General features: G+C 35.6%; 1 protein-coding gene across 2 annotated transcripts in view; it reads right to left on the bottom strand.

Moving 5' to 3' along the window:
* Nucleotides 1–20,986, bottom strand: part of MSR1 (macrophage scavenger receptor 1) — a 58,983-nt gene that overhangs the window by 32,650 nt on the left and 5,347 nt on the right. For both annotated transcript variants that reach the window (XM_057697350.1, XM_057697351.1), the window contains exons 3-6: nucleotides 18,551–18,963; nucleotides 13,987–14,173; nucleotides 4,062–4,142; nucleotides 1,023–1,112 (exon numbers count right to left, since the gene is read on the bottom strand). In XM_057697350.1, the coding sequence (XP_057553333.1) occupies nucleotides 1,023–1,112; nucleotides 4,062–4,142; nucleotides 13,987–14,173; nucleotides 18,551–18,963 (771 nt within the window). The remainder of the gene's footprint in view (nucleotides 1–1,022; nucleotides 1,113–4,061; nucleotides 4,143–13,986; nucleotides 14,174–18,550; nucleotides 18,964–20,986) is intronic.

Raw genomic sequence — 20,986 nt, 5'->3', positions numbered from 1 at the left:
TTATTACCTCTGCCCTTGCTTTCATTTTTACAGAGTTTCTCTTTCTCCACTTTTCTTCACCTGAAGATGTGGTTCTCAAACTGTGGTCCCCGGCTCAGCATCATCACTGTCACCTGGAAACTTGTGAGGAGTCAACATGCTCCAAGGAGTCCAACCCCTAACATACTGTATCAGAAACTCCAGGGGTGCAGCCCAGTAAGCTGTTTTTACAAGCCCTGCAGGTGATGCTAACGCCTGCTACAGTTTGAGAACCACAGATGTAAAGAGATTCTATGCATCTTTAGGCCAGCGCTAACTTTCTTTGTAACACCTTGTCCCTTTCTAACACCTTGTCTTCCTGTATGCAGTTAATCACTCTCTACTTCCACAGCTTCCAGCTTCCATTACTTTTATTCTACTTCACAAATGTTTGCTCCTTACCATTTGGCAATACAGCTAACTGTGCCTGCATTTTTCTGTCCCCTGCTCCCTTCTAAAATTTTTGTGCAAAGTTGACAATTCAAACTTAGGCTACTGGCATAAGGAGGAAAAATAATACCATCACGTATGTAAAATGTAAAGGGCCTGAATGTGTTGATTATTAAGTACTAACATACAGTAGTAGGTTATCTTGCAAAGGATAGGATTTCAGGTCTACCCGTATTTTGCTAACTGTAGCTTAACAGGGTTTGGTGGTTTGGGTTAAAGGGGCGTTAATACTTTGCTTGTTTTTTTTCTTTGCCAGTCTTTCCACTCTATTCGAAGATAGATACCATTCTTCACGGTGATTTATGGTGGTGTGGAGCTGATAGATCCTCTGTTGTAGTTTTATATCAAACTATTTTCCTTCAGGACATAGAAACTTTCCTCAGGTGGACAGAAATCAGTTTCAAAACGTTTCAGATCACAAAATAAACTGCATGTGAGTGCTATGATTCATACTATGATGACCATTGTTTTTGTTCTGTAAGAAGCTGAAAGGAATATCTATGATCTGGTGTTTATTTTATATTCTATAAAGGAAATATACATTATCATAATACCTGGTCTCCCAGTCTTCCCCATTAGTCCTGGGGAGCCTCGACTTCCAGGAAAACCAATGGCTCCCCGATCACCTTTAAGACCTGGAGGACCTATATGGTAAATGAAGAAGAAGAAAAAAAAAAAAAAAAAAACAGTGGTAATAATTCATTTTTCATAAAGATTTGAGAGAATAATGAAACAATTTAATTTCACTAATGGATATGAAAGAGGTGAACTGCCAAATGGAGGAATAATGTCTCTCCTAAAATTTCACATGTAAAAATTGATGGATAACATCAACAGTAAGTAGAAACATTAGTGCATTTAGTATGTTGCTGATATTCGATATGTAACATTGTTACTACAAATAAAAACACCAGAGAAAAAAGTCTTAAGAGTTTTCACTGGAAGCCTTACCTAGTCTAATCAGGAGTCTTTAAATGGCAGAATTTTGCTGTAGCTGAAGTGATAACTTTGAAATGTAAGTTAAAAATTGGATTTTTAAGATTTGTCCCAGAAAAATCACAACTCAAGCAAAGAGAAGTATCAAAGAATATTTATTTAAAAAAAAATGAGGGCTTCCCTGGTGGTGCAGTGGTTAAGAATCCGCCTGCCAATGCAGAGGACATGGGTTTGATCCTTGGATTGCGAACATCCCACATGCCGCAGAGCAACTAAGCCTGTGAGCCACAACTACTAAGCCCAAGTGCCACAACTACTGAAGCCCATGTGCCTAAAGCCCATGCTCTGCAACAAGAGAAGCCACTGCAATGAGAAGCCTGTGCACCACAATGAAGAGCAGCCCCCACTATCCACAACTAGAGAAAGCCCACAAGCAGCAACAGAGACCCAACGCAGCCAAAAATTAGAAAATAAATAAAAATAATAAATAAAATTAAAAAAAAAAAACCCTGAGGTCCTAGTGCAGGAATATATTATTATATCTCTCACGCTCTTGTTTTTACATATTCCATTGTAATCCCAAACAATAATGAAACCACACAGGCATGCGTGTGCATGTGTGTGTGTGTGTGTGTGTGTGTATTCAGTAAACATTTTTTAAAGTGAAAGGTCATAGGTTATTCTCCTTGGCATGCTTCCAAGGAAATGACATGATGAAATTAATTTCTATTATATTATTTTGAGATAAAGCACAATTTAACATAATATCCATCCCAGTTCATGAGTGACAATTGTAATAATATTTAATGTATTGATTACTTAAGACAACTAAGATAAGCACTTATTTTTTCTCAGATTTTCATATCATGGTTGCGAATCAAGCTGAGTTTAGTGGGCTCAATTGCCTGTATAGGTGGGGTTTTAATGAACCTGCTTAAATCAGGAAGTAGAATTATCAAGACAGTCCATAGTATACTTTTAACTTCCTGATTCCAGTAGAAAACATGGGGCAACCAGGCAATCTGGCAAAGGACAAAACAGAATGCAACAAACAGGTAGGAGAGGTGCCTGGTAACTTGAATATTTTTTGCTACAGTGCACCAGATCAAATCCAACCTAATAATCCAAAAGAGTCAATTTATCACTCCAACAATGAAATCTACCTCTCTTTTTTTGAGGGGCTGCATGATGCCTGTTTGTGTACCTGAGCGGTACCAACAGCAACAGACTAAACCCTCACTTAAAGAATCAAACAGCTTTGCAAGGGTATCTGTTTATGGTATTAACAAAAGTTGAAACGTTTAATCCCTCTTTCTACTTCATACATCCATAGTTCCGAAACAGCTGCAAAAAGTGTTCCCAAGATGAAGTTTTGGACGGCAAGCTGTAGCCCAGACTGAACTTTTATGGTTGAGTTATAAAGCTTTGACAATTGCAATTTGTAATGGAGGAGCTGACAGACCTTTGACAATAGCCGCTCTGGCAGATAATATAACACTGGTTACTTCTCCTGCTTGTGACATTAAGGCACCATTGCTAAGATCTGCTGGGTGCTAGTCAAGTAGAAAGACTTTTCTGAATAAAGAATCTTACCTGGTAGTACTTTCAAAGGCAAACCAGCAATTTACTATATATATAGTGAATTAAAAGCGCTTTTTTTTTAAATGTAAGTTTTATATATTGGCTTTTTAAGCACTATGATGTAAAGGGCAGGCATGTGTCAAATTCACACTTTTCATTTTTAAAAATTGTTTTTTCTGATGTAACTTGGGCTGGTTGATACATTGATCAGAAAGAAGAACATTTTATGTAATCAAAAGACAGAAAAATAAGATGAAGTCCCTGGTATTTAGGCATTTTTTTGGCAGCACAAACCGTTCTAGGTATCATTAAGCTATGCAGTATACTCCCCACCTTCAAGAAGCACGCAGGTATTTGACTTCCAGGCTTGGACAACATGATGGTCATGTTATTGTTACTATCTTCTGTATTTTTTTGAGAGCAAAGAAAGTTCATGCTCTTTCTCTTTTTCTGTCTTCTATTATTTTCTTTCAAAATACTGCTTTCAAGATTACAAAATAGACAGAAGAAAATAATTTGAAACAATTTTGCTCTAAGTAAGATACAGAGAGTGGCTGACAGTCAAGGTAAAAGTCATCTGTATTCTCGTCAATATTTATATTGAGATTGCATAGGGTTGAGCAGGTAAGTGTCAGTTAAGGACTATATAAGGAGTATAATCCAATTTGCCTTTGATTCACATTAGTTTTTGGGTTTTGTTTGTTTGTTTGTTTGTATCTTAAAAACCAGAAAACTTCCAGATATATTCAATGTGAAGATAGTTTTCAAAGTATCCTTTACGTGTGACCTAAAACTAGGTCTGCCAAATACTGTTTGCAGTCAGTGATATGGACAGCCCTCTCCAGACTTATGAACAATCCCATGTTGTTAAAGCACTTAACTTTCTTTAAAAATCAAGAGTCACTGCTTACCATTCGGAACAAGACAGGCGATTAGGCTACCAGAAAATTTAATATTCCTTCAATCACACACACATACACACACACCACACAGGGAATCAGTCAAATAACTCATTGCCCCTACACACATACACACATTCCCTAGCCCTGCAGTATACGATGGAGTGGTTACCATACCTATTGGACCTGGAACACCTCGTGGACCAACTTCTCCAGCGGGACCTCTATCTCCTTTTTCACCCGGAGGTCCAGGAGGACCTTTAAAAAAATAAATGACAATTACTTGGGGAAAGCGGGGACGGCTGGGGTGGGATGAATTGGGAGATTGGGATTGCCATATATACATTACTAGTAAGAAAAAAATAGCAAATTGTACACTTTAAATACATGCAGTTTATTGTGTTAATTATACCTCAGTAAAAGTTCTTTAAAAAAACTGTACAATAAAAATAAAAATAAATGACAACTACTGATCATAGTTTTAAAGCTTAGGTAAAATAGATTTGTCATTTGTCAAGAAAGTTACATAGGTAAATCCAGCACCTTTTATTTGTTGCACAATTACACAGAATGAATGAGACTGACTTTCCCGAATGGAAGCATACCCTGCTACTGAGTAGTGCAGTGAGACAGCCCTAAATTAGACAACCTAATTACGGATTAAATACTTATGTGTGCCAAGCACTGTTCTGGGTTCTCAGATCCTGGGAGCTGAGAAAGGCGCTGAGTCAATGATGGCACAAACCCACATTAGTATTGTGTCCCTACTGGGTATGAAACCCTGCGCCCCTAAAACGGAGTTCCCTTGCCAAGCTTATGATTAACCTCTCTACCCCAAATTTTATTCCCCTTCTTGTCCTACCCCATTGTCCTCAGGATTGAGGAGTATCAAAGAAAAGGGAGATCGAAATCAAGCAGGACCCTGCAGGTCCTTCCCGGGTACAAAAGCCCCGCTAGGTCCCCTGTTTCTTGTTTGTAGAAAAAAGGCTTTAGTTTCCTAGGCCTTCCCTGAGCCCCAAAGAGCAGGCACAGGCCGTTAACAATGAGAGAAGCGAGGATATGCAGAAACAAAGGAGGAGCAGTCATGTAAGGCAGCTTGAACGATAGTTCAGAGTCCTAGCTCCTCCTCATGCAAACATATAACAATCCGACCCAAACCTCTGAGCTGATCTGCAGAAACTAAGCCCCCCAGCCGCGTGGAGGATGGTGACTACATGCTGACCACATAGTCTAGTATGCAGACCCCAGACTGGTTGGAACCAGAAGGTTGATGATTTAGTTTCTGGGAACATCACCCTGCTACCTCATCACCAGGCAGAGTTCCCTATATTAAGTTAGATGCTCTGTGGAAAATGTTTAAGTAGAGTCATGTGTGATACCCCCAAGGGAAACAATAACCCACACAAAGTAGACAATCAAAAACCCTATCGCTGAAAACGATACCCTTGGATATTTGTTAGAGATGCAGCTCACCATGAGGAGCAATGGTTGAAAAGACTTTACTGAGGAGGTAGGATTTGAAGGGGCCTTTGAAGAATGGGTAGAATGAGAAGAAAGAGAATTCTGGGTAAGTGGGAGAGATGTGGGGAAAGGCAGGAAATTGGAAAGGAATAAAGGAATAACTCTTCAAGTAAAATATCAACTAGAATCCCTAGATAAATACAGGTATTGTAAGTTGGAGAGTCGCAGGGAAAATTTTGACTACTTGGCATGGCAATTACCAAGGTGTCTCCCTAATACTGAGTTTGACCAACACTGATTTAGTCATGTGAATTTTCTGTGCCCAGCAAAACAGATATCTGGCGATCACCTCTTCAGAATGACGGCACTGAGTACGTCCTTCTTCTATATGAAGTGCCACAGGACAAGTACTATTCTTTTCCTTTAAAGCAGAACACTTAGCAATTTCTTCTCAGTTCCAAAAGGAAGAAATGAACCCGGACTTACCACAGAATAATCAAATAACAATGTTTTAAAAGAGTCATTTTCAATCTCCACGGTTCAAGGATAGCAATGATAACATACAACTATATTTAGCATCACTGGTTGTGTTAGGGGAAACATAGACTGAAACCCCCCACCCTGGCCAGGCAAAGACAGTAACAATTTGCATGAATTATTTTATGACAGGAAATCCTGGTAAGGAACCCGGAACTAACAAGCCATCACCAACCCGAAGAATAAGGGAAAGGTCAAAAGGAGAGAGGAAATGCCAGTCCACATGTCCTACCAACCTCCTAGAATCCTCCTTGCTGAAATCCATCTTGGCTGAGAGATGTGCCGGCCACTGGAAAGGACCCTAAGTCAAAATGATTACCCAGAGACAACCCGGAAACTGATCCCATCACCATAAGACCCGAGCCTGTGAGCCACGTGGCAGAGCAGTCCTCCTGGGTTCCCTTACTCTCTTGCTCTCCGCCCCAGCTCCCCTTCCCAAAAAAGTCTCTCGCTTTGTCAGCACATGTGTCTCCTTGGACAGCTCATTTTGGAGTGTGAACCAAGAGCCCACTCTTGGGCCATGGAAGGGGTCCCCCTTCCTGCAACAGTTGGAAAGCACTTGTTTACAAATTTTAATCAGGTGGGGAGATACAATACTTGAAAAATTCTAAGGGGGGTACATTAAATAAAGATAATCTTAGGGGTAAGTATATTCTGTACATTTTCTTTGCTTCTTTTGAAATCCTTGTCCCTGCTTCTCTCCATTTTTTCTGATCTGTTTCTGATTTTTCAAGGTCCAGCTTGGGTTTTAGGACCTTCCTTCCCCACTGACTTAATTTTCTAGTTATCATTGCTCTTCTCAAAGGCACATCGTCCATTTCCCTACACACACACCATTGGGCTGCAATATATTATTGCGTTTTCATTACAACAGTAACTCTACATATTATAGGAGATATAAAAGCCTAGAAAAAAATGAGAAAATATAATTCATAATTCTATCAGCTTAAGAGAAAAATCACTAACAGTTTTTTTCTGTTTGTGTTGGGTGTATTTTTTTTTGGCTTTTTTTTTTTTTTAACATAATCATCATGCAAATGACATACTACTCGTCATTAAGCAGTTGCAGTAACAACTAGAAAATCCTCCTAAGCTATAGCTTAATGTTGGAAATATATATTTAGGTGTCCACAAGAGATGTCGTGGTTCTATGTCAATGGGAACCTACACATCTCCGACTCCTGCAGAATGTAGTTTTTCCCAACAACAGGGTTTTAACTCCCACAATGGTGAACACAGCTGCAGTTGATTCATCTGACAGTGACAACGGAGGGGCAAGCAGGACAGAGAGACTCAATCTGTGGCTTGAATTTTGCTGAGTAAATTAAAAGGAAGCAAATCCACAGTACTCCAGGATGGCATTTTGAAAAAAAGAAAGTACACGTGCAACGTCTTTGATTCAGTGATTCAGGCTCTAAATCAAGACAGACATTCCAGGAAAAACTAGAAGGTGTGAGACAAGAAACAGGAGACACAGACTAGCTCTGGGCTCTTAGCCTCTGAGATTAAGAGTTTTCACCATTTCTTTAATAAGTAACAAATGGAACTCACTAACTATCCTTTCAATGATTTTGCATGTAACTATGTATCGTAACTCTATACAGCTCAAATGTTAGAGCATTAACTCAATCATAACAAATACATCTGTGTTATTTTATAAAATTCTGAGTTAAAGATCCCTTCCTGTCTATTTTTATGTAAAAATGTTGATACCGAGTACCTGAATCCCAGAGTAAGAAAACCAGGTAAAGGCTTTCCTTAAACAGTTCTAACGGGGTATGTTGCATGTTACATTTTTATTGTTATTTTATTCTTCATGTAACATTGTTCTCACCTATTACACTGTGTTTAAATTCTATACATTGTTAAGTGCCTTCTACTGCCTAGAACAAAAGGTGGAAAGTATCTCAATAAATGGTTTTAATGTCTTATAAAAATATTTTGGAGGGATGGAAGTACACAGACCATACACTACTTTTCTCTTCGCTTCTCATGTAGAACTACTGAGAACATTATCGACATGATGCTCTCAATTACCTTCCAAAACTGGTCTCTCCAATCCTGCTACTGCTCTCATCCTCATCACTTGCCAATTGGACTAATCTAGGGTTTCTGGTTTTCTTTTGGTTTGGTTTTTTTGTTTGTTTGTTTGAAATCTAGTCTGAATATATTTTGTCTATTCCACCCTCATTCATTAATTTATTTCAGTTTAAAAATAAATATCTGTGTCAACCGTAAAGAAACATAACCATCTATTCTGTCATGTCATGGAAAAAAGAATGAAGAACTTTAAGTCAGGAGACTTTAAGTCTATTGCAGTCACCTTCTTGGTTCAGAGTTACTATTTAACCTTTCAAAATTCTGTTTCATAATTACATCAACAAACACCTCTGTGCATCAATAAATGGACATAATGCTTCCTGTCAGCTCTCTTGCTAACATATGTCAAAGGATGCTAGATTAATATTGACTAAAACGTATGATTTGCCCTAGTTCAAGAAGTCAAAAGCATTCCAATATTTTTCATCTTTAGTACCACCTAACTGCAAAGTTATGGGGAGAATTCATAAATGCTGTAGCAACAATTTGCCATGAGCAATTCCCTCTTTAAAACACACACACCAAATCCACTACTAGCTTTCTCCCTATGACTACTTTTTTAAGGAAAACTAAGATTTCTACATAGCTACAGAGATGTACTGGTTTAAAATACTCAGTAATTTAAAAATATCATAGATCAAAATTACCCACCTTACTGGAAAAGCAAACCCAGGAATATCACATCATTTAAAATCCTCAGATGATAACAGAGCCCTCATAATATCTGCCAACATTTCCAGAGCTATGCTTCTTCATGTCATCTTCATTTTGATCATAAATTTCCTACTTTGCTCTCAATCTGGCCTCACATTTAGTTCATTATAAAAATCTGCCAAATCTTCTAGGCTATTGCTGTTTAAACCTGACTTTTTTTTTTTTTCCTTCCAGTTTTCATGCTGACTGACTTAGAGATATTTAACCTGGAAGAGGCCTTAAAGCTTGCTTAGTCAAACATAAGTATAGAGGATCTGTGAGAGTGGATTCCCAAGGTCTTAAAGCTGGTTGGGTAAAATTAGAACTAGAACACTCTTTTCCTGATGTTCCAGGCTATACTTTTCCAAAATTGATTGGTTTTGTTTTGGGCATCTGTTCTTTCATTATTCCTGAGATGAATTTTTCTTTTATGTCATGGTTAAAGACACAACTCATTTTTTAAATCCCAATAGTTAACTGCACAAATCTCTGAATTCAAATTCTATCAATCACTTTTCTTCTTCTTCTTTATCATGACAACTGATCAATTGATACTTTTTTTTTTTTGGTGCTTTTAGTTTCTGGAAAGAAAATATGCTTAAAATTTTTCCAAATAAACATTATGCTATCTTTTCTCAGCTGTGAGTTGGATCATATTTTATCTCTTAACTTCCTTCCTCAAATGTTTAACAACTTTGTTTGTTTAAATCATGTTATCCCCACCCCCCCAACACATTCTGCTTTGTCATTTCAACAATGAAATTTCATTTTAGTCCTTTAGACTTTAATTCCTATAATTCCTTGAGAAATATATTAAAATATCTTTTTCTCCTTTATCTTCATAAATACTTAGTAATTGCTAACATAAAAAGGAGGGACACAAAGGAATGACACTGATCCTACAACCCACATGAGATAAAGCACTCATTAATTAATACAATGTCTCTCTTGGGTTACAGCTTAATAAGTATTTATTAAAATTTTATTTTATGCCTAGATGCTTAGAGACATAAAAAATAGTCCATAATTTTAAGGAATTTATTGTTTCTAATAAGAGACGATATTTCAATAGAAGACAGTATGAGATATTTTTATATAAGACAATCATATTAAGAATCCTCTTGTGAAAGAATACTTAATGTTCAAAAGTAAGCAAGATATAAATGTCAGCAAGAGTATTACTATGTTGGGACCAAAGAAAGCTCCACGTCATACATGGACATTGATAGATATTTTCAGATACAAATAGAAGAGGAAAGAAATTATTTCAAGTGAAGGAAAAGCCATGAAGCAGGATGCAAAAAGTACTGGACATGTTAGACTCACAGTAAAATCAATTGAAATATTTGGTGTCAAAAAGGGAAAAGAGAGGGAATGAGGTATTCAAAAGTAGTTAAGAGATGCACTATAGAAGATCTTGAGCGCTACAGAGAGAAATGTTGTAACAAGGAGGTGATAGAGAGGCTCTTTGCAATCTAGGGTTTCCCTCTAGGAAGGCTGCACTCTAACAAGAGTGAAGAAAGGATTGTAGTTTGAAAGGCCGAGGCAGGAAATGATCGGGAGACTATTTCAATAGTCTGGCAGAGTAGTGATAAGAACAGTTTACACAGAATATAAAGAAGTGACAAGGGGATAGAGAATGTGGAACATAAGAACTAATAGTATTCTTGAGAGAAAAACACAACAACAATTAAAATTTCTATCTTGGACATCTGGAATAATGACATTGCCATTACAAAGCAACTTCATAAAAATGAAGTGCTACTTTCACTTATTCATTCAATGCTTATATAGTTGCTCACCCACCATATACCAGACACTCTAACAGGTGCTGTGTATGGAGAGGTGAACAAGAGAGACAAGACCCAACCTCATGGAGCTCACATTTTATTAGAGAAGATCTATGCTAAACAAGTAAATGTATATATGAAACAATATCATGTAGTTTTAAATACTCTGAGGAAGTTAAAGCACATCATGATATAGAGAAATAAGAATGAGGGAGGGAGAAATTATCTCTAAAAAGGTAATTCTGAGTGGATATAAGAAGGAATGGAGGGCTAAGAGAAAAACAGTTAAAGGGCGAAAGAGCTGTCTAGTGCAGATTACGACAGCAAGAAGTGAAACCAGCACTTCCTCCTTGTTAACATATACTGTTCAAAGGCACTTTCATTCTTCCAGATCTCCAAGCTAGACAGAGGGAAAATTAGAAAAGAGGGCAGATAAGCAGATGGGTGCCAGATCAAGTAGGAGTTCAGATTTTATTCAAAGTCCAATGGGAAGATATTGGAAGGTCTTAAGAGATAAAAGATCTAATAATATATTATTATTACTATTACTATTTTGATAACAGTCTTTTGCTCTCTATAGAATGGATTAAGAGTAGAATCACGGAGAACAGCTGGGAAGCTGATGTAATGCACCAGACTGTAATACAGTTGCTTGAATTAGAATAGTAGCAGAGGAGACTGTAAGAAGGAGCTTTATTGTATGCAAGGGGAGTTAACAGGACTCATATATGGATTGGGGATAGGGAGTGAGAGAGAGAAATCAGAACTTGCTCGCAAGATCTTGAAGTGAGTTGCCAGCTGGGCAATGACTCAATTGACAGGTAAGACTAGGAAAGCAACAGATTTGAGGGGAGGATGAGAGTAGGTGCTCTCAAGAACTAAGGGTTTGGCCTCGGGTTCTGAACCCTGGTCGGGGAACTAAGATCCCACATGCCACATGGCACAGCCAAAAAAAACAAAAACAAAAAAAACTAAGGATTTGGGCGTGGATTTGTAAAGTTGGGGATATTTATTTGAAATCCCAAGTGGAATGTCTAATTGTTAGAGAGAAAGCTAATTAATTCAATTTTTCTTTATCATTGGTTTCAATGTAATACCTAAAGAATACATGCAATATATTCTATATAAGTTAGCTATAAAGCACACTAATAAATATACCTGCAACATTCAACCCAACAAACAGCTATCTATCAAGCTGCTCCCCCATCTTATTCATCTTCTTGCTTTTCAAAAATAATCATTAACCTGAATTTTGCTTTTCATTTTCTTGCATTTTAAAAACAACCATTCTCATTAAATGTGTATGGGTCTGTAAATATACATTATTTACTTTTGCTAAATTATGAGCATTAGAAATAAAAATTGTACTATAAATTGTCTCTGGGACTTATTTTTTAAATTTTTCTTTTCTTGTAAAAACTTGGACACTAAGACTTCTTAATTATCCTAAACTAGTGTTATATAAAATGAAATCACATGGATTTCTATTTCTCTTGTTACTAATAAGAATTAGCAATTAAAAGTGTAAAGAAGAGCTTAACTAGACATGGTGGCTAGAATGAGAAGATACAACATGAATTTAATTAGGGTTACAGAGGAAAGGGTAGAGAGAGTTGTCAAGAGGCAATATTCAAAGAGACTGAAGCCGATAATGTTCCCAAGTTTACAACATATTTAAATTCACAAATATAAGTGGATTTAGGAAGAAAATGAAGTCAAACAAATGCCAAATGGAAAAAAACTGTCAATATAAAAAACACAAAGTAGGGAAATTGTATGTATTAAAGACAAAGAGAATGACAAGTAGCTTCACAGCAATCATTTTTTAAGCAATAAGAAAGGGCAGAAACCAGAAGAAAATGTAAATAACCAAAATAACTGTCACCCTAAGAAATATGTATGTAGTAAAACAATTTTAAAGATCAAGGACAAAATAGAAAAAATGAAATCAAAAGGTCTCACTACCAATGGACTTTCACTAAGCAAATCTCCACAAAATACTTCGGGAAGAAAGAAAATGGGGACTTCCCTGGTGGCACAGTGGTTAAGAATCCCCCTGCAAATGCAGGGGACACACGTAGGATCTTCCGGAGCCCTGGGCTGGGAAGATCCCACATGCCGTGGAGCAACTAAGCTTGTGCACCACAACTACTGAGCCTGCACTCTAGAGCCCTCAAGCCCCAACTACTGAGCCTGAGTGCCACAAACTACTGAAGCCCGCGTGCTTAGAGCCCATGCTCCACAAGAGAAGCCACGGCAATGAGAAGCCCGCGCATGGCAACGAAGAATAGCCCCTGTTGGCCGCAACTAGAGAAAGCCTACACACAGCAACAAAGACCCAATGCAGCCAAAAAAATAAATAAATAAGTAAATAAACAAAGAAACAAAAAAAACAAAAAAACAAAAAAGAAAGAAAATAATCCCAGAAGAAATGTCACAGATACATTTAGAAGGAGGAAAAACTGGCAAATGCATGGGCTAATCTAAATAAATACTGTCTGTCTCACGTAAGAAAAACAATCTTGACTGAATTCTTGGTTTAAAAAATACATAAAACAGAAATGAGCTATACTCAAAGACAGCAGGAAACCAGGGAAGAGGGTTTCAAGTTCCTTGTATATTTCAGGATGAAGGTGAAGATACTGATCAACTTGTGACTCTAAGATAAATTTTAAGGATGACTATCAGCAAAGTAAAAATAAATATAAGGTTTCCAAAAATCTTTTTGGTGCCTTTGGTAGAGAGAAAAATTTAATGAGAAAAATCAAATAATCCAAAAGTTGACAAGGAAGGAAAGCAAAAGGAATATAGAACTGCACAGAAATGTAGCACAAAATGACAGCAGAAATAAATATGGTGAAAATAGATGACCAGATTGCATAGTAAATTTTAAGAACTATTCTTTACAAAAGACAAGCCTAATGCAAAGGTTGAAAGTAAAAAATGAAAAAAAAATTTTTAATGTAAATAATGACTAAAAGCTAATATATAAATATATATGACATATATACTAATTCAGAAGTCAGTAAGATGCAGTTCACCTTGTTTTACTCCCAGGAGCTGAAGAAGAAATTGACAAATTAATTGTTATTTTGGAGAATTCAAAAGACCTTTCTAATTAATAATATAATCAATCAGGTAAGAAGAAAGAAAGAATCTTAAAGTTTAGAAAAATAGAATTAACAAGCTTGATTTTTAGACAGGTAGAGAACTTTGTGCCTTACAGAAAACATGTATTTGTCTTCAGTACATATGAGAAATTCTAAACAGTAACTCATTAAACCATAAGAGAGATTTCATTTGTTTTTTGCTTTTTTTTTTAAGATCACCATTTAAAGGCTACCAAGACACTGTTATCTTACCACGTCTTGATATGACCTCAGGACTCCTTCCTCTGGATGTTTGTAGTAAATGCTTGCTCCAAAACTATTTTAAAACCATAGAATTTCCAATATCAAATTTCTACATATATCAGTACCTTTTAGTATGCCATTTTCTGGAGGAATGAGAAGATATTTTACCTTGAACTAAAGTGATATTTTTCAACGTCTGAGAATGTTCCCAATCCTTCAGCCTGAGATCATTAGTGATGTTATTCAACTGTTTCACTTCTTCTTTTATTTCCTGTTCCAAGTGCACTTGTTTTTCTTCCAGAGACTGTATTTCTGCTGATGTATTGTACACACGCTCCTCTAATTTACTCATATCCTATGAAACATAAGCAAACATCGCAATTTCTGTTACACACATAATTATCAAATATATAAGTTTAAAAAGCCCTACAAGTCAAGTTTTTAAAAAAATGTATATTACAGTAATATGATGGAATAAGAATATAGAAATTAGAGAACAATTTTAAAATAGTAATTCTCTGGTTTGGAAGCATTTCCTTTTTTAACTGCATAGCTGAATTTTCACACCCTCTGCCAGAAAAAAACTGGTTAAATACATACCTAAGGTATGCTTCTATTCCCCAGTACATACATGTCGGAATGCTAAATATAAAATAAAATAAAAAACTTGTCATATGGCATATGGTTTTTAATTTATCTGAAGTAAAATTCTTTATACTGCATTTAGAGTAATTCCAATTCTATAAATTCAATAGATTTGTACATTAAATTGTTTTACAGCAATAGCAAAGTTTAATGTCATAATTCTTAGTGGTAATGAACATTAAAGATAGCTTTACAGACTCAATAAAATCTCAACTGGCATGTTAACAATATCTATGTTCAGGTTTTTTTTGCCTCTGTTTTGAGATTTCATTATTATTTTATGTTTTCAAATGCATATATATTTTGTGTGTATTTATATACATGTGTGCATATCTGGAGACTGTGAACAAAAGAGATCGTACTACATTCTGGATTATGCTTTCATTTTTCACTCAATAATAATATCAAGAATATTTACCTATTAAGATACTTAGAGACTGCCTTATTTTCTATGATTTAAGTGGAATTAGATTGTATGTATTTTTCATAAGTTATTTGATTCCTATTGATAGAGTTTTGAGCTGCATATAAATAATGCTGAAATGAACACCATTTTATAAATATATCTACATATTTATACAAGCACTTCTATAGGACTGCTTCCTGGAAGTGGACCTGTTCAAATGGACTAAATATTAAAATTTTTGTTCACTATTGCCATCCCACCCTCCAAATATATGGGACCATTTTTTAAATCTTACTCAATGTATTTATATGAATGCCTACATTTTGCACTCAAATCCTGGGTATCATCAATATATTTAAGTTTGCAGAGTAAGAGTAAACATAATAAAATCGCTTCATTTGCTTTTCAAATTATGATGAGGTTAAGTATCCACTCATAAAGTTTTTGACAATATTTTATTACTTTTCAAGTGTTTTTCTTGGTTTTCCTTTGGGGGCTGAGCTTTCTCTTTCAAGTGTACCCAACCTTCCCATCTATCTTGGTAATGTTTTCTGTTTCTCTGTTCTACTTTTATTGCATCCTCTGTCCCCATAGTATGCTCTATACATTTCTAAGGATTTCTATGTCTAACTGTTGATAGGTTCTCATTTCCCATTTGCGCACAGAAATTAACCAGTAGTGTCTTGTTCCTTAATTCAGGTATGAAAATTTCACCTCGCTTGACTGGACTGGACAAGTTGAAGCAGGAGGGGGAAGAGAGTCAAGTAAAACCTTTGGAGAGAAATGAACATATATCCAGATCTGCCATGACAATGGCACTGTACTCAAGCAGAGATGTCAGTTTTTACTGCTCCAACGGTGCCTTCCCCCATCTAAAACATATTTCTAGATTAGAATATCTCTATCCTCTCCTGCCTCCCTCCCTATTTGGCATTTTCCATACAACATGGTGTAAAGGGAGATTGATAAACATAGATGTTTGTAGAGCTCAGCAACATGCTAAATACGCTGGACGTCATTTAGGAGGCTGTACATTGCTCCAGCAGTCAGCTAGTTCCTGATAATACACAGAGTGAAGTTGAGGGGACTAGCTGGTGATTTTGCTACCTAAACCTTGGGAGTCACCCATGTTTTTCATACCTAAAGCTGAGGCTGCCTTTTTTTTCCTTCTTTGAAAACTGCTTATGGTGCTCACATTAACCATATTTCACTTGAAATAACTTTTATTAGGGAGAAAGTGCCTTTGATATATTTTTAGAAGTCCTATACAGCACTCCCACACACCATGTATACTCTACCAGCAGCAGCCCTGCTAGAAACAGGCATTTAATTTTGCATTTTTATAGTCCTTTTTATGTACAATGGAGATGATAAATCCCACCTCTCTCTTTCATTTTGTGTCAGTGTTCTTTTGTCTTTCAAATGAATGCTTCGTCTGTCGTTGATAAATATTTTGCTGGTATTATTTATAAGCCTTTTCCTCAAACAGCATTTACTGACTGAGGCATTCATTTAATTTACTTATTCCTGCATTGGGCTCAAGAGTCAAAGATGAATACAATTTTTTAAGCAATGGGAATGAGATTGCAAATACTGTTTTCAGTGAACAAGTACGTGCGCACGCACACACATACACACACACACACACTAGCACCGACCTAGATTCCAAATCTCTACAAGTGACTACTGTCTTAAAAAAATAGCTTTGGAAAAAAATTAACTTTGGAAGTTCCTCCTTTTCCTTGTACCCCCATTTTTAATGCTGGGACCCCTTCCAAAATGTAAGTGCAAACCCTCTGAATTGAAACATCTCACTGATCACCAGATTTTGATTATTTCCATTAAGTATCACTTCAAACATGTTCAAGACTTCTACTGCCTTCAAATCGTTTCCAATTTGGTTTCAATTCCTCATTTACATGGGCTCATAGATATTCTATAATCTCTAATGAGTTGGGGACATCACTAATATCAAATATATTATTTTTTCATCGTGTCCATCTTCTTTTTCTCCTCACCCTGTCTCACTGCTCTTCTGATCCTGTTTCCACACAAAGTAATATTTCTTCTCCCTTCCTCTTTTCCCCCAATTTAATCAGTTTCTACTCCCATAGCTGACATTTTATTTTCCTCTGTCTCCCATGTTCCTCAGTCCTGGGGACAGTTTCTTCTTTGTGAATTTTCTCTACCTCCTCCATAGCTTGAGTCCTTGATATTCCAACAGCATTTGATATGCTTAGGTACTTATTAACCATGTGGGAAACACTAACAGTCAGATTTTGGAAGATGTGACAAGGACCAGACACAGAATATCGAGGCTGGTGTTGGGATGAGGTTCACCAACAGAGTCTCCATATTTAAACAGCAATGTCATTGTCTTCTCAGTGATTGCATCTTACAAATAAAAATATGTAGAATGTTCTTTCTTAACCTGTTTAGCCTATTCTCTAGTTAATAATTTAGTTGGTTTTCACTTGATGTTACAACTTTAGAGGCTTTTTACTCTCTATAAGGTATATCCATTTTCAAAAATCACCACTGCATAACATTGTATCTATAGAGAAAACAATCTCATTAATTAAGAATGGTTCTGGTCAAGTAAAGTCTACTCCAAAGATGCCAGCCTTGCTGAACTAATGGTGGAAAATTTATAGATTTCACATTAATTATGATCTCAGGGCTTAGATACTTTGTAATACGAAGATTATTTTTTGTAATGAACAGTAACGAAGTGTTATCCATATCCTTATATATTCATGGAATGGAACAATTATAACTACACAACAACAAAAAATAATCCAGTTTTGAACTAAACAACTTGCTTCTTAACTTCTTTCTCATCAATACAAAGTAACCCAGAGGGCTGGCCATAGAATAGTTTAGAGCAAAGGTGAGAAAATAATGACCTATGGGTTAAAGACTGTTTTTGTAATGAAACGTTTATTGGATCACATTTTCACTCATTTGTCTACGTACTGTCTACGACGGCTTTTGTGCTACAATGGCAAAGTTGAGAAGTTGCAGAAGAGACCATGTGCTCCCTAAAGCCTAAGAGTTATATCTGGACCTTGGCAAAGAAACTTTTGCTAGCAACTGGTCTAGAATATGTCTTGCTCTCTTGTGTTTGTGTATTTGATCTTGTGATGGTAATAAGATGTTGACTACATTATTCAAATTTTATTCTTTAATTATAGTTATCTTTACGCATAAAAACTTATGGATACTTCTTGGGAATGACAAACTATTTTAAAATTTAGATTTTGTAATTTACTAATGTAAATAAGGTTTTCATTCCTTTGATGAAGAAACTTTGGGTTTCTTATACAATTAGCAAATACACAGAGTCTACCTGTCCAAATCTGCTAAGATAATCTAACAACTATAATTAGTTTAGAGAGTCTCAAGAGGCATTCTAACAGTATTTATAAAATTAAAATACCCTAAGAGAGTTTATATTCAATGAAAAACAAACAAACAAACTCTCTCTTTAGCTGGGAATCTGGAGAAGGCAGTAGGTAAATCCATTTGAAATTTTCTGGTAAGATTGAAAGAGGAATCGGGGTAAGTAGAATGATGTTGAAACAGGTTTTGCAACTTTTTGTCCTTCCTAGACTATCTGAGGAGATGGGATCTAGATGGATTCAATCCCAGCATATGACCTTCCAACACCAAAACTCTTACCTCCTGTTGTTTAAATACCTTCTCTTGGACTTTGACATTCAGTGTTGCAACACTGAGCTGCAAATCAACCAATGTGGTATTCAGACTTATTAATGAATTGGAGATTTCATCTGTTATATTTCCATGTTCCTGGATGAAGGAACGTAAGGAACTTAGCTGGAGAAGAATATCATTAAATCTTTGATCAGTTGTTACACTGAAATTCTGGAAATTCTCGGAATCTATGAGGTTAGCTTCATTATCTGAAAGATATTGGATTCTCTTCTCCAAGTTGCTCATGCGTTCCGTAATGACTTCTCGAAATTTCGTTGCTTCTTCACTGTCATTTCCTTTTCCTGAGAGATGTGGAGATATATCGTTTGCATTAACTGAACCGACTGTGCAATTCTTCATTTCCCATTTCAGGAGTTGAGCTGCATAATTAAGTAAAAATAAACAGTCATGACCTGTATCCTTAAATGCATTCACCATACCATTCCACATCACTTCATCTCATTCTAACATGCTGAATGCTATCCTAAATCAGGTATTTATTTTAAATATACAAAGTATGAACCAAGGTAGGCATAACTGCTGAAAGGCAAACAGTCTCCTTTTCCCACTTTACATTAGAATTCATTCCACGGTTAAGTCGTTCTTTCTGAATTGTTGTTTAGATGAATCTTCTGGGTCATTGCATTTGGCTATGAGAGTAAGCAAATGCTACAGATTATGAAGTACACTGTATCCTGGCCCTCAGGTGTGCTGTTAGGATAAAATGAGACAATGCTTAACACAGTGTCTGAAGTAAACATGTTGAATATGTTAGTTATTATGAAGATAAATGATAATGTGGCAAAAACAATATGTGGTATCAACAAAAATAGAAATATTACTGTTATCCACTGTATGAATGAATTGTTGGTTCATCTTCCTTATTCTATCATGAGAATCCTAAGCTAGCAGGGAATTATCATTTTCAGTTTCCAAAGACCTAATTTATTGTTGGCAGAGCAGGAAACTGGATAAAAAAGTTTTTTTAACTTTAAAAAATATTGTTTTTATAAGACAATAAAACTCATTACTTATTATAAAATATATACTTACAGCAGAAAAGTTAGAGAAGACAAGTAATAAGGAAAAATAATTTACCATTAATCTCATGGTCTTGAATTAAGTGCCAACATTTTGGTTTATATGTATCAAATTTATGTTCCCACTATCATATTATTATCACAAAAGCAAGATTTTATATACAATCTGGAAAGCAGCTTTTAATTAGCACTCTATCATTAAGACTTTTGCATATTATTTAATACTGACTTACAAAAATAATTTGAATAATTATACTATTCTATGTGTAATTCTACCAGGTTTATTTAACAATACCCCTACATTTAGTTTGCTTCTGTTCCTACTAATATATTCAAAATTTTGATGAATAATATTATGAGTAATTATTTCCTGAGTAAAAAAATTCTATTAAACGGTATTTAGGGGCATATATAGTTGCTGATATATATTTCCAAATGGGGATATGCTCTCTAAACAAGCTAATTATCCTTCTGAAAGGATCTAGAGCAATATGTTTATACTTTCAAAAAAATGAAAAGCATAAACATTACTTTTGCAGATAAAAATAATACATAATTATACACAAGAAAATATTAAACATCATTTTATTTCTAGTCAGTGATGGTTAAAATTTGATTGTTATTTTCATCTCTCTTTATATATCTATATAATTTATACCTTTTATCTATGTATATACCAGTCTCTTAACCATATTAATTTGAATATATAAGATTTTTCATATTTGACCATTATTGATCAATAAAGAGTAACTTCGTATGGCTTAAAAGTATACATACATATATAGCAATATCTGATCTGTCAGCTTTCTTAATAAAATGATATGGCAATAGTATCAGCTTTATAAGGTTTTGAGACTTAAATGAGATAACTCATGGAAAACACTGAATTCCACGCTGAGCTCAGGGTACCTGTTATATAAATGGGAGCTTGGTGTTTGTACAGGAACAAGCTGCCTGATTCTGGAATCTAGTCCCACTCCTCAACTACTAGCTGGGTTACTCTGAGCAAGTTATTTATCTTCTCCTTGATTAGGTCTCCCCAAAGATCTAAAAGTAATAACGATCTTACAGTGATGCTGAGGATGAATGATATAAGACATGCAAATAGCAGAGCACACAGATAGCACACACGAAAACTCTACTCAAAGTGCCTTATCCTGGAAAGATATCGTCTTGGTTACAGAGTCTTCACCGCCTTTACTTAAAGAAGCTGTCTGATGACGGTTGCCATTGCAGCTATTATTATATTAAGAATGAGTATTAAACTGCAGGTGCAATTAAATCCCAGTTTAAAAAAACCACATATTTTCCTAGTTACATTCTCTTTAAAATTAGTTTATTTGAATTAATAAAATATGTGACT

This window comes from Hippopotamus amphibius, chromosome 10, assembly GCF_030028045.1.
Source record: "Hippopotamus amphibius kiboko isolate mHipAmp2 chromosome 10, mHipAmp2.hap2, whole genome shotgun sequence".
NCBI classification, from domain to species: Eukaryota; Metazoa; Chordata; class Mammalia; order Artiodactyla; family Hippopotamidae; genus Hippopotamus; species Hippopotamus amphibius.
The sequence above is the reverse complement of the archived record's forward strand: the minus strand, read 5'-3'. Positions and strand labels throughout refer to the sequence as shown.